At 36.5% G+C, this 16,126-nt stretch overlaps 1 protein-coding gene across 12 annotated transcripts in view; it reads left to right on the forward strand.

Moving 5' to 3' along the window:
* The window catches only part of VPS13B (vacuolar protein sorting 13 homolog B), a 793,535-nt gene that overhangs the window by 36,908 nt on the left and 740,501 nt on the right, over positions 1–16,126 (forward strand). For all 12 annotated transcript variants that reach the window (XM_060128467.1, XM_060128455.1, XM_060128456.1 and 9 more), the window contains exon 4: positions 2,355–2,475. In XM_060128467.1, the coding sequence (XP_059984450.1) occupies positions 2,355–2,475 (121 nt within the window). The remainder of the gene's footprint in view (positions 1–2,354; positions 2,476–16,126) is intronic.

Consider the following 16,126-nt stretch of genomic DNA (forward strand, 5'->3'; position numbering starts at 1 on the left):
AAAAAATGTAGTTTGTAGGGAACTTTATTCAGTTCTTTTTTTAAACTATTTGAAAACTCATATTTAGTCTATGCATTTTACCCATTTTTGCTGCTAATAACTTTTTAAAAATAAAATAACTTGTTCTTTCTTTTGCTTTAAAATGTTTGTCATTTCGTGTATGCCAGATTTATTGGACTGCAGTAGTTTTAGTGCATTTTGGCTGGAATGTTTATTATGACATCACTATAATCTATATACAGTATGTGATTTCAGATGGTTTCAGTGTTAAATATTTTCATAATTATGCTAGTTTTGGCAGTTCACTTGGAACTTTTTCACATCTCTTTAATGAATATGTTTTACTTCTGGGCTTTTGAGACAACCATATGTTTCAAAAATTAATAGTGTGCTTTTAATGTTAACATTGTGCAGAAGTGTATGACTACAGACATTCTTAAGGATCTAAGTTGAACTAAAAGTAATTACAGTAAGGTCTTATTCACAGTAGTAGTCTTTTAGTATTTGGAGACTATAACATCCCCCAAAATAACAGAAGATGTCATTATAAAGATTGAATAGTGAAGCTGTTTTGTGGAATGAAATGCTGTGAAGTTTTTTATTAACTTAAACGTAAGTTCGTGCAAAAATTTCCTTTATTGTTTGTTACAGTAAATTTTTAACTTTTTGTTGTAATGAAGTTTCAAACAGAAATTTTTTCTTTTGCTAATATATCACACTAGCATCTGAAGCCATGCTATATTGTAAAAGATTCATCTTTTATTATTGTATAATCCTCTTAGTGTGGTAGTGAATAAGAATTTTTGTGTCTTAAAGGAGGGCCTATCATTGTTCTTATTTGCCTCTAGTACCCTATTAGAATGGTAAATTTAGTGGGTATCCTTCTTTTTGTTCTTGAAATTTTCTCTTCAAATATATAAAAGAAACTAAATTTATCACGATTCTTTTAAGCATTATGAAATAGTTTTATTATTGATTAATGAATTGATGGTGCACAGTACACCATCTGTTTCCCTTTGTGTTGGAGAGATGTTTGATCTCTGCCTCCTCATATGCATCTCTCATTCAAGCAGAATGTGCTCTTTTATCCCCCCAAAAGGAATAAGATGATGTCAGATGCTTTTACCTCATTCTACTACCTCATCTGTTTCCTCCTTGTAATATCCGTCTTATTGAAAGAGCAATCTATGTTTATTTTTTCCATTTTAACTTGTTATTCACCCTTTGAACTACTCTTTTACTTCTTCCACTCCTGTCCCTCTACTGCAATTACTAAATGTCCTTTTTTTTTCCTTTGGTTATTGGCACCCTCCTCCTAATTACCAAATTAAGTGTTAACGTCTCTGTGGTTCTTAATGTGACCTCATTTTTATTGAACTAGTACATGCCTTTAGCTTCTGGTATTGTTCTCCCATCTTAAACATTGTATACTGTGGCTTTTTTTGACTAATCATTATCCTTGCATGTGCTGTTTATAGGTTTCCCTATTTAGCCTCCAATCTTAACCTAAAACATTTCTACACTCAGTTTTAACGGCCTCATCTCTCTAGTTCTTCCAAATAGAATGACTCTTTGTGTTCCTATTACTTGAAAACAAACAAAAAAGTACTCTTGTAGACTGGTTATATATGTTTTAAATAGATTCTGAAATCTTTGCGAACAGATATTATATCTAATTTGCTTTTGTAAATCCAGCAATTAACACATAAAAGCATTATATAAATGTTTGTTGAATCAAGTCAGGAAAAGAGTACTCATTTGCATTGTATATGTTTCAAAAATATGTATGATTTTTTTGAAGTTTTTGTTATCCATATCAAAACCCAGTTAAACCTTATATCTAATCTGAACAATATTCAATTCAGTGAACAGTGTTAAATAGGATGCCAAGATTTCTGAGGATGATTAAGATTAATCATTAAAGGTGATTAAAAAGCTTGGATTCTTAATTTAACTCACAAAATAGTAAGGGTCTTAACATATAAACAAATAGGGGAATATTAAGACCCTTTCCATTTATTTTGCATTTTCAAATGGAAAATGTTTAAAAGCTTCCTTTGAATTGTCTTCTTTTGCTAAAACCATATATAAGATTTTTTTTGACATTATCAAGTGGTGTCTTTTGATACCAACTAAAGAAATAGACAATTTATGATTTTAAACTATTACTTACTTTTAAAATGGTGTTTAAGAATGCAAATTATGAAAAATTTTGGTTACATAGATTTTTAGAGCTAAAGAAAAACCCTGAAGAGTCTATTTTATCACATTTTAGTAACTTGCATACATTCAACAAAACTTTTTAAAATTCTTGAATGGTGACTGATACTTTTCTTTCTTCAAAATAAAAATAGGATGACCATGAAAGCTGTGGTTCTAATTCTACCAACCGTAGTACTACTGAGAACACAAAGTCATCAGTAAAACCCAGAAGAATTCAGCAGGCTGCTCCCACAGATCCTGATTTGCCACCAGGTAACTTCTTTTTTATTTTTAATTTTGGTTTATTTTTGGCTGCGTTGGGTCTTCGTTGCTGTGCGTGCGCTTCTCATTGCTGTGGCTTCTCTTGTTGTGGAGCAGGCTCTAGGTGCATGGGTTTCAGTAGTTGCAGCACGTGGGCTCAGTAGTTGTGTCACGCAGGCTTCAGTAATTGTGGTGCACAGGCTTAGTTGCTCCATGGCATGTGGGATCTTCCTGGACCAGGGCTCGAACCCCTGTCCCCTACATTGGCAGGCGGATTCTTAACCACTGCACCACAAGGGAAGTCCCACCACCAGGTAACTTCTAAGGGTATTGATAAAACCAAAATTTTGATTGTTATTAATCATTGTTGTAACCCTTTGTAGAATATATGTTTTCCATATTTTTTAGTGTCATAAAATATTTTAAAATATATGTAAATTTGCTGCATGACATCAGAACAGATTGAAAGATGTTTGTGAGGGCTCTGGACTCATTCAAATTTTGATGCTCTTTTGTCCTAGGTTTATTCCTTAAGTTTCTTTCTTTCTTTTTTTTTTTCTATTTACTCCTTTAAGATTAAAAGGTGGATGACTGAATGACAGTTACTTGAGTATATTTTTGTCTTAAAATTTACTCATCTGTAAGTATAGGAATCACTGATCTAAACAACAAAATAACACAGATCATTTCAGACAGCTTCCAGTCTCCAGATTAAAAGCTTCATCACTTCAATTATATATATAATTCCTTTCATTTATTTTCTCATAGATTCTAATCATCTCTTGAGGATGATTAAAGGACAAATCCCAATAATTAATACATTGTTCTTACTTTGCTGCTGTTTGTCCCTATGCACGTGATCATATATCAGGACCCCTTCCCTTAAATTTTTCCTAGATTAAAGGTCAGGAATCAAATACATCTTCATGGAACACTAGTGCACATTTGATGTTTTTAACAGCGTTTCACATTAAATAAAAAGGAGACATATTGTTCTGGGTAAGATAAGTACTCATTACATCATTAAGTTAAACAATAATCTTATCATTGTATAAAAAGTTCCCAGAAATTTAAGTTAGCTCTGTACTGCTTGAAATGTTTGTATAATAGTTATAGTCTTTTCCATGTGGCGATTTTGCAGAGCAAAGTGTCAGTGCAGGTGTTTCATTCTTTTTCTGTTTTTTTTTTTTATGTTTCTGTTTATTTCTTCATTACACTCACGATCTTATAGTTATTTGTTGTCATCAGGGAAACAGAAAGAGGGATGGAAGTCAGCTCTTCTTGGGGACTCAGGACTTTCTTCCTTAGTTATATTAGTTCCAATACCTAAAAGGTGGATCCCAATCCTGTTTTCACTCACAGAGAACTCTGAAAACAGGCCAGTTTATCTGATGCAAAATCAACACCTGAGGAGACCCAAATCTTTTTTTACATTTTAAGATGATAACTGGGATTTTTTTTTTTTTTTTTTTTGCGGTAAGCGGGCTTCCCACCGCCGTGGCCTCTTCCGTTGCAGAGCACAGGCTCCGGACGCGCAGGCCCGGCGGCCATGGCTCACGGGACCAGCCGCTCTGCGGCACATGGGATCCTCCCAGACCGGGGCACGAACCCGCGTCCCCTGCATCGGCAGGCGGACTCTCAACCACTGCACCACCAGGGAAGCCCATAAGTGAGATTTTTAAAAAAAAAATTTTATTGGAGTATAGTTGCTTTCTTACATCCTCTCCAAGCAAAGACTTGCCTCTGACTCCTACTTATAGTCTCTTTGTTCCTCTTGCTTCTTGATAAACAAAGGAAACTGAAATTTTTATTTATCTGGAGGAGTAGTGGCTTACAAATAACAGTTCCTTGATAAATGTTTAATGAAGGAAAAAAAAACAATGATTGTTACATGTCAGCTCTGTGGCCAAAGTGCATTGATGCCTTTTTACAGTTAGTAGTTATCTGTCCTTCTCTTTCATTTATCAATTACTTCTTTTTTTTGAGGTATAGCTGACATTGGTATACACTTGTTTTCTGCCCCAAAGCTTTGTAAGCTGGTTTCAACCTAAGTTCAACCCAATTTCAAAGCTATTAATTTTTGACAGTCTTCTGGCACCATCTACTTTACTTGGAAGAGGTTGCCATTAGGTACATCATTTCATAGCCGCCCTCCCTCAAATATAGTTTCTAAATTACATTTGAATTGAACATATTTAACTGGTGTTATAGTGATGTTAATGCTGATGCTTTGTGTTCTTAGGAACTTTACCTAACAGATCTCAGTATTCTCTCTGGCCTTAGAATAAATAGATTAATTGCTACGGCTGGAGAAGGTGCCAGAAGAAGTTATTTTACTTCTGAATGTTTCTAATTCTACTTAGAGTAGTTATGATGGTTAAAGAGCTTTCTAAATTCTTTTCGTAATTATTAACTCCTTGGGAGAAGTCCCTGGTGAATCTAATTAAACTGTAAATTAAACTATAGCTTATTCTTATTTATAAAATGGGCAACCCCTTTACCCCTCCAAATTTCTGACTACATATCCCCTTAAAACTTCCTAAGCCAGCTCATTGTATACAACTCTCTCCATCAATATCCTGGCAAAGAATAAGCAGTTTTAGGTTTAACTGTTGAGTCTTATTACATTTTTTTTTCTTTTAAGAACTTGTTTAAGAAAAATTTAAAGCTTTTGTCAGTTGTTGATTTCACAGATTAAAAATCTTCTGTGGGCTAACTTGCATGTCCTCAAAACAGGTCCCAGACTTTTAATGATTCTTTAGAGACTGTATTGGAATTTATACTGATATTCAGGATTGGGAGAACTGACCTATTTTTAGGAGCATAAAACATAAAAATAAACGTAACATAAAACATCCTATATTTAGTGGCATAAAACAGAGCTGTGTTCTACTAAACTACTTGAGGTAGCTTTTGGATTAACAGGTGCTTTTCTGCCTTACCTGACAGGACTCATATCCTCTTTTATGCTGTGACAAATATCACAGTTAAAGGAGTTGCTTTAGGAAGTAACTGAACTTGTTGGACAATTACTGGAAGGCAGAGCAGCTAAACTTAATATTGCCAAAGGAAAAAAAAAGATAATTTGACAGTCCAGTTGGATAATGGTAAATCCTTTTATTTCAAGATTAACTCATATGGTTATTTGAGGACTCATTTCTGGCAATGTTATCTTACCTGGAAAGAACCTATATTAAGGTTCTTTCATGGTAGAGATGAATTCCTGTTCTCAAAATTTTCTAGGGCAAAGTTACTTCTTCCAGCATCTGTGGTTATAATTTTGGAGTTCAAACATTTACGTAGATTCAGAGATGCTTTTTGAGAAAAGTTTTGGTGTTGAGAATAGTTGTTTGTTTTATATCTTGAAGGATGGGCACCCCTCTAATAGGAAAGAAACACAAGTCAATATCTCGTATTTTTTTTGCAATTTCTGGTCTTGTTACCTGGAACAGTCTTTTTCAGATTATGCATCCTGACCAGTGAGTGCATTGTGAAAGCAATTTAGTGGGTCATGGCAAGCATTTAAAAAATACGTAGCATAGAATAGAAAACCACATGGTGTGGGGAATGTAGTAAAGGTTAATCATATTGCAAGAAACTTATGCGTATATGTGTGCTTTGCTTGGTTATGATGTAATATTTCTTACTGGGAGAGAGGTCAAAAGAGTTTGAATCTGACTGATTTGAGCCATACACATTTTCTTTCAGTTAATGATATATAGGCCAGAACCTTCAATTACTTTTAATAGTTTTGAATTGTGGGCTTAGGATACTCAGTAAGATATGTTGACAATTCCTATTTAGAGAGAAAGTTTAAGGATGTTTCATTTATTTCTTTCTTCATTCATGCTTTCCTCAGTATTCTCTGTACTTTATCTAGCTTAGAAGTGAGATTACTTCTACATACAGCTACATACCTGGATTATTTAGTCCTGTGCTCTCTGAAGTGTACAACCTTTGGTTTTGTTGAAGGTCATTGTAAGAAGCCAGCCTTCTGTGGGCTGCTTCTGCATTTTCTCTAAAATGGCTTTAAGGGTATTGTGCTTTAATTTATTCAGGACCTCTTAATTAACGGGTATGTTTTTTCTTGTTAAATATTTTTTCATTAAAGTTTTTTTCTACTTATTTTCTAGGAAGCTCAGATAAATTTTGTGTTCTAGTGCATAGCTTCCTCTTTCTTGATTTTGTCATGTAATTGTCTCTTCCCTTTTTTTCTCCTTACCCTTTTACTCAGAATACATGTATTGGGGTGGCCAAAAAGTTCCTTCGGTTTTAAAGCAAAAATAAAAGACACATTTTTCATTTTCACCAAGTACTTTATTGACCAACGTATTCACAGTTTTGTTCCACTACGTTCTGCCATTTTCCAGGCCACTTCATAATTCCATCTTTCCAAAACTTTTCATCTTTTTAAGCAAAGAACAGTCTTCTAGGGAATTGCAATTTTTTCCATTAAGAGATAAAATAAGATATAAATATATATATATATATATATATATATATATATATATATATATATAAAATAAGAATTTTATAAAGCCCGAAATGAATGGAAATCCGAAGGTGCAATGTCTGGTGAATATGGCGGATGAATCAGAACTTCCCAGCCAAGCTGTAACAGTTTTAGTCTGGTCATCAAAGAAACACATGGTCTTGCGTTATCCTAATGGAAGATTATGTGTTTTCTGTTGACTAATTCCGGATGCTTTTTGTCGAGTGCTGCTTTCAGTTGCTTTAATTGGGACCAGTACTTGTTGGAATTAACTGTTTGGTTTTCCGGAAGGAGCTCATAATAGAGGAGCTTCCAATCCCACCATATACACAACATCACCTTCTTTGGATGAAGACTGGCCTTTGGTGTGGTTGGTGGTGGTTCATTTTTCTTGCCCCATGATTTCTTCCATTCCACATTACTGTACAGTATTCACTTTTCATAGCTCATGACAATTGGTTTTAAAAACGGAACGTTTTCGTTACGTTTCAGTAGAGAAACACATGTGGAAATATGGTCAAGAAGGTTTTTTTCATGCTCTCACTCCCTCTTGTGAGAACACGAGAATCGCAACTAGCTGCTGGACAATCATCGATAGGAGGACACTGGAACTCACCAAAAAAGATACCCCACATCCAAGGACAAAGGAGAAGCCACAGTGAGATGGTAGGAGGGGCGCAATCACAGTAAAATCAAAGCCCATAACTGCTGGGTGGTTGACTCACAGACTGGAGAACAATTATACCACAGAAGTCCACCGACTGGAATGAAGGCTCTGAGCCCCATGTCAGGATTCCCAACCTGGGGGTCTGGCAACGGGAGGAGGAATTCCTAGAGAATCAGACTTTGAAGTCTAGTGGGATTTGATTGCAGGACTTTGACAGGACTGGGGGAAACAGAGACTCCACTCTTGGAGGTCACACACAAAGTAGTGTGTGCATCAGGACCCAGGGGAAGGAGCAGTGACCCCAGGGGAGACTGAAACAGACCTACCTGCTAGTGTTGGAGGGTCTCCTGTGGAGGCAGGGCATGGCTGTGTCTCACCGTGAGGACAAGGACACTGGCAGCAGAAGTTCTGGGAAGTACTCCTTGGTGTGAGCCCTCCCAGAGTCTGCCATTAGCCCTACCAAAGAGCCCGGATAGGCTCCAGTATTGGGTCACCTCAGGCCAAACAACCAACAGGGAGGGAACCCAACCCCACCCATCAGCAGACAAGCAGGTTAAAGTTTTACTGAGCTCTGCCCACCAGAGCAACAGCCAGCTCTACCCACCATCAGGAAGCTTGCACAAGCCTCTTAGAGAGCCTCATCCACCAGAGGGCAGAGAGCAGAAGCAAGAAGAACTACAGTCCTGCAGCCTGTGGAACAAAAAACCACAATCACAGAAAGACAGACAAGATGAAAAGGCAGAGGGCTATGTACCAGATGAAGGAACAAGATACAACCCAAGAAAAACAACTAAATGAAGTGGAGAAAGGCAACCTTCCAGAAAAAGAATTCAGATTAATGATAGTGAAGATGATCCAGGACCTCGGAAAAAGGATGGAGGCAAAGATCGAGAAGATGTAAGAAATGTTTAACAAAGATCTAGAAGAATTAAAGAACAAACAAACAGATGAATAATATAATAACTGAAATGAAAAATACACTAGAAGGAACCAACAGCAGAATAACTGAGGCAGAAGAACGGATAAGTGACCTGGAAGACAGAATGGTGGAGTTCACTGCCACGGAACAGAATAAAGAAAAAAGAATGAAAAGAAATGAAGACAGCCGAAGAGACCTCTGGAACAACGTTAAACACAACAACATTCGCATTATAGGGGTCCCAGAAGGAGAAGACAGAGAGAAAGGACCAGAGAGAATATTTGAAGAGAATATAGTTGAAAAATTCTCTAACGTGGGAAAGGAAATAGCCGTCCAAGTCCAGGAAGCACAGAGAGTCCCATACAGGATAAACCAAAGGAGAAACACGCTGAGACACATAGTAATCAAATTGGCAAAAATTAAAGACAAAGAAAAATTACTGAAAGCAGCAAGGGAAAATCGACAAATAACATACAAGGGAACTCCCATAAGGTTAACAGCTGATTTCTCAGCAGAAACTCTACAAGCCAGAAGGGAGTAGCATGATATACTTAAAGTGATGAAAGGGAAGAACCTACAACCAAGATTACTCTACCCAGCAAGGATCTCATTCAGATTCAATGGAGAAATCAAAAGCTTCACAGACAAGCAAAAGCTAAGAGAATTCAGCACCACCAAACCAGCTCTACAACAAATGCTAAAGGACCTTCTCTAAGTGGGAAACACAAGAAAAGAAAAGGACGTACAAAAACAAACCCTCCAACATTAAGAAAGTGGTAAAAGGAACATACATATTGATAATTACCTTAAACATGAATAGATTAAATGCTCCAACCAAAAGACATAGGCTTGCTGAATGGATACAAAAATGAGACACATATATAGGCTGTCTACAAGAAACCCACTTCAGACCTAGGGACACATACAAACTGAAAGTGAGGGGATGGAAAAAGATATTCCATGCAAATGGAAATCAAAAGAAAGCTGGAGTAGTAATACTCATATCAGATAAAATAGACTTTAAAATAAAGAATGGTACAAGAGACAAGGAAGGACAATACATAATGATCAAGGGACCAATCCGAGAAGAAGATATAACAATTATAAATATATATGCACCCAACGTAGGAGCACCTTATTACATAAGGCCAGTGCTAACAGCTATAAAACAGGAAATGGACAGTAATGCAATAATAGTGGGGGAGTTCAACACCTCACTCACACCAATGGACAGATCATCCAAACAGAAAATTAATAAGGAAACAGAAGCTTTAAATGACACAGTAGACCAGATAGATTTAATTGATATTTATAGGACATGCCATCCAAAAATAGCAGATTACACTTTCTTCTCAAGTGCGCACGGAACATTCTCCAGGATAGATCACGGCTTGGGTCACAAATCAAGCCTCAGTAAATTTAAGAAAATTGAAATCATATCAAGCATCTTTTCTGACCGCAATGCTATGAGACTAGAAATGAATTACAGGGAAATAAACGTAAAAAACACAAACACATGGAGGCTAAACAGTACGTTACTAAATAGCCAAGAGTTCACTGAAGAAATCAAAGAGGAAATCAAAAAATACCTAGAGACAAATGACAATGAAAACACGATGATCCAAACCTATGGGATGCAAAAAGAGCAGTTCTAAGAGGGAAGTTTATAGCTATACAAGCCTACCTCAAGAAACAAGAAAAATCTCAAATAAACAATCTAACCAGTGCTTCCCTGGTGGCACAGTGGTTGAGTGTCCGCCTGCCGATGCAGGGGACATGGGTTTGTGCCCTGGTCCGGGAGGATCCCACATGCCTCGGAGCGGCTGGGCCTGTGAGCCATGACTGCTGAGCCTGCAAGTCTGCAGCCTGTGCTCCGCAACGGGAGAGGCCACAATGGTGAGAGGCCTGTGTATCGCAAAAAAAAAACAACAAAAAACAAACAAAAAAATCTAACCTTACACCGAAAGGAACTTGAGAAAGAAGAATATACAAAACCCAAAGTTAGCAGAAGGAAAGAAATCATAAAGATCGGAGCAGAAATAAATGAAATAGAAACAAAGAAAACAATAGCAACACCCATTTATGATAAAAACTCTCCAGAAAGTGAGCATAGAGGGAACCTACCTCGATCTAATAAAGGCAATATATGACAAACTCATAACAAACATCATTCTCAATGGTGAAAAACTGAAAGCATTTCCTCTAAGATCAGGAACGAGACAAGGATGTCCACTCCCACCACTATTATTCAACATAGTTTTGGAAGTCCTAGCCACGGCAATCAGAGAAGAAAAAGAAATAAAAGGAATACAAATTGGAAAAGGAGAAGTAAACCTGTCACTGTTTGCAGATGACATGATACTAAACAGAGAGAATCCTAAAGATGCCACCAGAAGACTCCTAGAGCTAATCAATGAATTTGGTAAAGTAGCAGGATACAAAATTAATTCACAGAAATCACTTGCATTCCTATACATTAATGATGAAAAATCTGAAAGAGAAATTAAGGAAACACTCCCATTTACCATGGCAACAAAAAGAATAAAATACCTAGGAGTACACCTACCTAGGGAGACAAGAGACCTGTATGCAGAAAACTATAAGACACTGATGAAAGAAATTAAAGATGATACCAACAGATGGAGAGATATACCATGTTCTTGGATTGGAAGAATCAATATTGTGAAAATGACCATACTATCCAAAGCAATCTGCAGATTCAATGTAATCAGTATCAAATTGCCAATGGCATTTTTTACGGAACTAGAACTAAAAATCTTAAAATTTGTGTGGAGACAAAAAAGACCCTGAATAACCAAAGCAGTCTTGAGGGAAAAAAACAGAGCTGGAGTAATCAGACGCCCTGACTTAAGACTGTACTACAAAGCTACAGTTAACAAGGCAATATCGTACTGGCACAAAAACAGAAACATAGATCTATGGAACAAGATAGAAAGCCCAGAGATAAACCCACACACCTATGGTCAACTAATCTATGACAAAGGAGGCAAGGATATACAATGAAGAAAAGACAGTCTCTTCAATAAGTGGTGCTGGGAAAACTGGACAGCTACATGTAAAAGAATGAAATTAGAACACTCCGTAACACCATACACAAATATAAACTCAAAATGAATTAGAGACCTAAATGTAAGTCCGGACAGTATAAAACTCTTAGAAGAAAACATAGGAAGAACAGTCTTTGACGTAAATCACAGGAAGATGTTTTTTGATCCATCTCCTGGGGTAATGAAAATGAAAACAAAAATAAACAGTGGGACCTAATGAACCTTCAAAGCTTTTGCACAGCAAAGGAAACCATAAAGAAGACAAGAAGACAACCCTCAGAATGGGAGAAAATATTTGCAAACAAATCAACGGACGAAGGATTAATCTCCAAAATATATAAACAGCTCATGCAGCTCAATACTGAAAAAACAAACAACCAAATCCAAAAATGGGCAGAAGACCTTAGTAGACATTTCTCCAAAGAAGACATACAGATGTCCAAGAAGCACATGAAAAGCTGCTCAACATCACTAATTATTAGAGAAATGCAAATCAAAACTACAATGAGGTATCATCTCACACCATTTAGAATGGGCATCATCAGAAAACCTACAAACAGCAAGTGTTGGAGAGGGTGTGGAGAAAAGGGAACCCTCTTTACAGTGTCGGTGGGAATGTAAATTGATACAGCCACTATGGAGAACAGTGTGGAGGTTCCTTAAAAAACTCAAAATAGAATTCCCATATGATCCAGCAATCCCAGTACTGGGCATATACCTAGAGAAAACCGTAATTCAAAAAGACATGCACCCCAGTGTTCATTGCAGCACTATTTACAATAGCCAAGTCATGGAAACAACGTAAATGCCCATCGACAGATAAATGGATAAAGAAGATGTGGTACATATCTACAATGGAATATTACTCAGCCATAAAAAGCAACGAAATTGGGTCATTTGTTGAGATGTGGATGGATCTAGAGACTGTCATACAGAGTGAAGTAAGTCAGAAAGAGAAAAACAAATATCGTATATCAACGCATATATGTGGAACCTAGAAAAATGGTACAGATGAACTGGTTTGCAGGGCAGAAGTTGAGACACAGATGTAGAGAACACATGTATGGACACCAAGGGGGGAAAGCTGCAGGGGTGTGGCGGTGGTGGTGTGATGAATTCGGCAGTTGGGATTGACATGTATACACTGATGTGTATAAAATGGATGACTAATAAGAACCTGTTGTATAAAAAAATAAAGTTCTACAATTTAAAAAAGAAAAATAAAGGGTTTTTTTTGGTTAACTTACGTGGAACCCAAATATCAGAGCAATTTACATAACCAAGCTGGTGCAAATGATTTTACATGGTTGACTTGGGTATTTTGAGTATGTTGGCTATCTCCCACGTGGTACAACATTGATCATTCTCAATTAATGTCTCGATTTGATCATTATCAACTTCAACTCGTCTATCCGACCGTGGAGCATGGTCCAGCGAGAAATCTCCAGCACAAAACTTCGCAAACCACTTTTGACACGTGCAATCAGTCACAGCACCTTCTCCATACACTGCACAAATCTTTTTTTGCGTTTCAGTTGCGTTTTTACCTTTCTTGAAATAACAGCATAATATGCCGAAAATGTTGCTCTTTTCCTTCCGTCTTCAGTATTAAAATGGCTACACAAAAATTCACCAATTTTGATTATTTTTTTTAAATGCACGCTGATATGACAGCTGTCACAATACAGTCTTAAAAAAATTGTTTCAAATGAAGTTAAAGGCAACTAAGCACTACTAGAGTCATATTATGGAAAAAACCAGTCAGATTTTGGCCAACCGAGTATATTTATGTACACACACATAGGGTGCAATGGAAATATTTAGGGTATAGATAAATTAAAAATTATGTTGCCCACTGGGTCTGAAGTTGTGACCTAGACATCTTTGATCTTCATCATCTAGCATGGAGGTTAGGAAATATTTTCTGTAAAGGGCCAGTTATTAAATATTATAGGCTTTGCAAGCCATATATTTTCTCTTACAGCTCTTCCACTTTTTTGATGTACTGTGAAATCAGCCATAAACCGTAAATAAACTAATGTTTGTGACTATGTTCCAATAAAACTTTATTTATAACAACAGATGGCACAGCCTCATTTGGCCAGCTCCGATCTGATACAATGTCTGGTTCATAATAGCCATTTATGTATTTACTGCATTGCATAAAAACTGAACTGCATAAAATCACATAGGTTTTCAGAGATCAATAGTCAGAATCATAGAGTCATTGAAATGTAGAATAAAGCTACTTCTGATTTTTCTGGTCTAGGAGTCTATCTTTTTTGGGACATGGACGCTTGAAAATCTGTTGAAAAAGTTATAGACCCACATAGGCACATTTAAAATTTGCATGTGACTTTGGGGTATTCACATACTCACTGAAGTCTGTCTATAGGCCCCAGCTAAGCCTCTGATCTAGCTTACGTTTTGTGGATGAGAAATTGGAAACTTAGATATTTTGGTGTAGATGAGGAATACTTTATTATACTTTACAATACCTGTGGTATACATGAGGTATATATTATTAAATTATTAGTCATTTACTCAAGATTTTGTTTTCTGCAGAAAATATTGAATATGAAATGGAAGGGGGGTGTGTGTGTGTGTTTGCTTAATGCTTGCCACCTTAGGCTGTTAGGGCTTGGTTTTCTGAAAAAAATCTCTTGAAGGGAGTTTAATAATAGTTGGAGAGGGTATCAGATAATTTAAGAATATTTGTGATATATCAGCTGTTCGAGAGCCTGAGCCAAAAATGGCAATGTATTTTTATAGAAGATAGCACAATCATTTCTTGTCTACTTGCCTGTGGGGAAGCTCAGCAATTTCAGCTATCTAATCACTGTTCCTTTCTGGAACATCTAAGAATAGAGAGAACCTTGTAGTAAATGAAAAAGAAATTCAGAGCTTATTTTACCTCTTCTATTTTTATGCTTTTACTGTTTTTAACATTCTCCATTAACATTTTCAGGAAAAACTTAAAAAAAAAAACCGAAAAACAATGACCAGATGTGTAAGTTAAGTTAATATTAAGTGGTGGACACCTTAACTTCTAAATTTAAGGGGATTAGCACGACAAAAGTGTTTGTTTTTTTTATGTACCAGTCAAGGCAGTGTTCTGTCAGAAGCCCAGTTTCCTTTTATCTTGAGGCTCTGCTCTGCCCTACCCAGGCTTTGAATTATACTGCTTTCAGCCTTTTTTTTAAACATCTTTATTAGAGTATAACTGCTTTACGATGGTGCGTCAGTTTCTGCTTTATAACAAAGTGAATCAGTTATACATATACATATGTCCCCATATCTAGTCCCTCTTGCATATCCCTCCCTCCCACCCTCCCTATCCCACCCCTCTAGGTGGTCACAAAGCACTGAGCTGATCTCCGTGTGCTGTGCGGCTGCTTCCCACTAGCTAGCTATTTTACGTTTGGTAGTGTATACATGTCCATGCCACTCTCTCACTTTGTCCCAGCTTACCCTTCCCCCTCCCCGTATCCTCAAGTCCATTCTCTAGTAGGCCTGCAGACCTGCTTTCAGCCTTTTTAAGAGGAGAATCTGGAGAAGACCTATCGACTTCTTACTACCCCCAGGTTGGAAGTGGTATATATCCTTCTCAAATTTCATTGAGGAAAACTGTCTTCATGGACGTTATGTATATCTTAGAAGTCATATCTCAGAAACAATTCTACATTCTGGAAGGGGAAGCACAAAATATTGATGGATAGCTAGCTAGCCATTTTTGCCATACAGGTGTTCTTTCTCATTAATATATTGATCATTTTAAAAGTATGTTATGCTTTTGTCAATAACCTTCAATATATCTAACGTGTATATTTTGTTTATAACAGAGAAAGTGATAACTGGAGAGCTTTTATTTCATTCTAATTAGATTGAGTTTCAAAACATTGCTTAGTGGAGGCAGGCTGTTCAGTTCCCCAAATCTTTATTGCTGTATGCTGGAGCAGCTAGTTGAAGGCTATTTTTGCCCTTAGAGAATTAATGGCTTAGTATAGGAGATTTTGTAAACTACTAACTACAGTGCAAAACCAAAGCAAAGAGGAGCTCTAAGGAAGCACAATTAATATTTTTGGGATACTAAAAGAAAGGAGTGGTTATGTCCAGGTATTTGTGGCTTCTAAAACACAGAGGTAAAATGGAGAGGTAAGAAAAATTGAAAATGAAAGGATGGAAAATCGTATAGTAGACAAGCACTATCCAAAAATAACATAAAGATCAGGCAAAATAAAACTTAAGGCAAAAGTATTGATGGACATATATAATAGATGCTGAATTATAGTAAAAGGTACTGTTCTCCAAAAAATATATGATGGCTTTGTATGTACCTAACAACCTATGTTCGAAATGTGATAGATCAAGCAGACAAAAAAAAAATACCCAAACTGGGTCTTTGAATAGCACAATTAACAAGATTATTTTATAGATACATGTAAAATTCTGCACCCAGCAGATAAGACAGTGTACATTCTTTTGATGCACACATTGGATATGTATAGACATTGAAA

The sequence above is a fragment of the Lagenorhynchus albirostris genome, chromosome 17 (assembly GCF_949774975.1).
Source record: "Lagenorhynchus albirostris chromosome 17, mLagAlb1.1, whole genome shotgun sequence".
NCBI lineage: Eukaryota > Metazoa > Chordata > Mammalia > Artiodactyla > Delphinidae > Lagenorhynchus > Lagenorhynchus albirostris.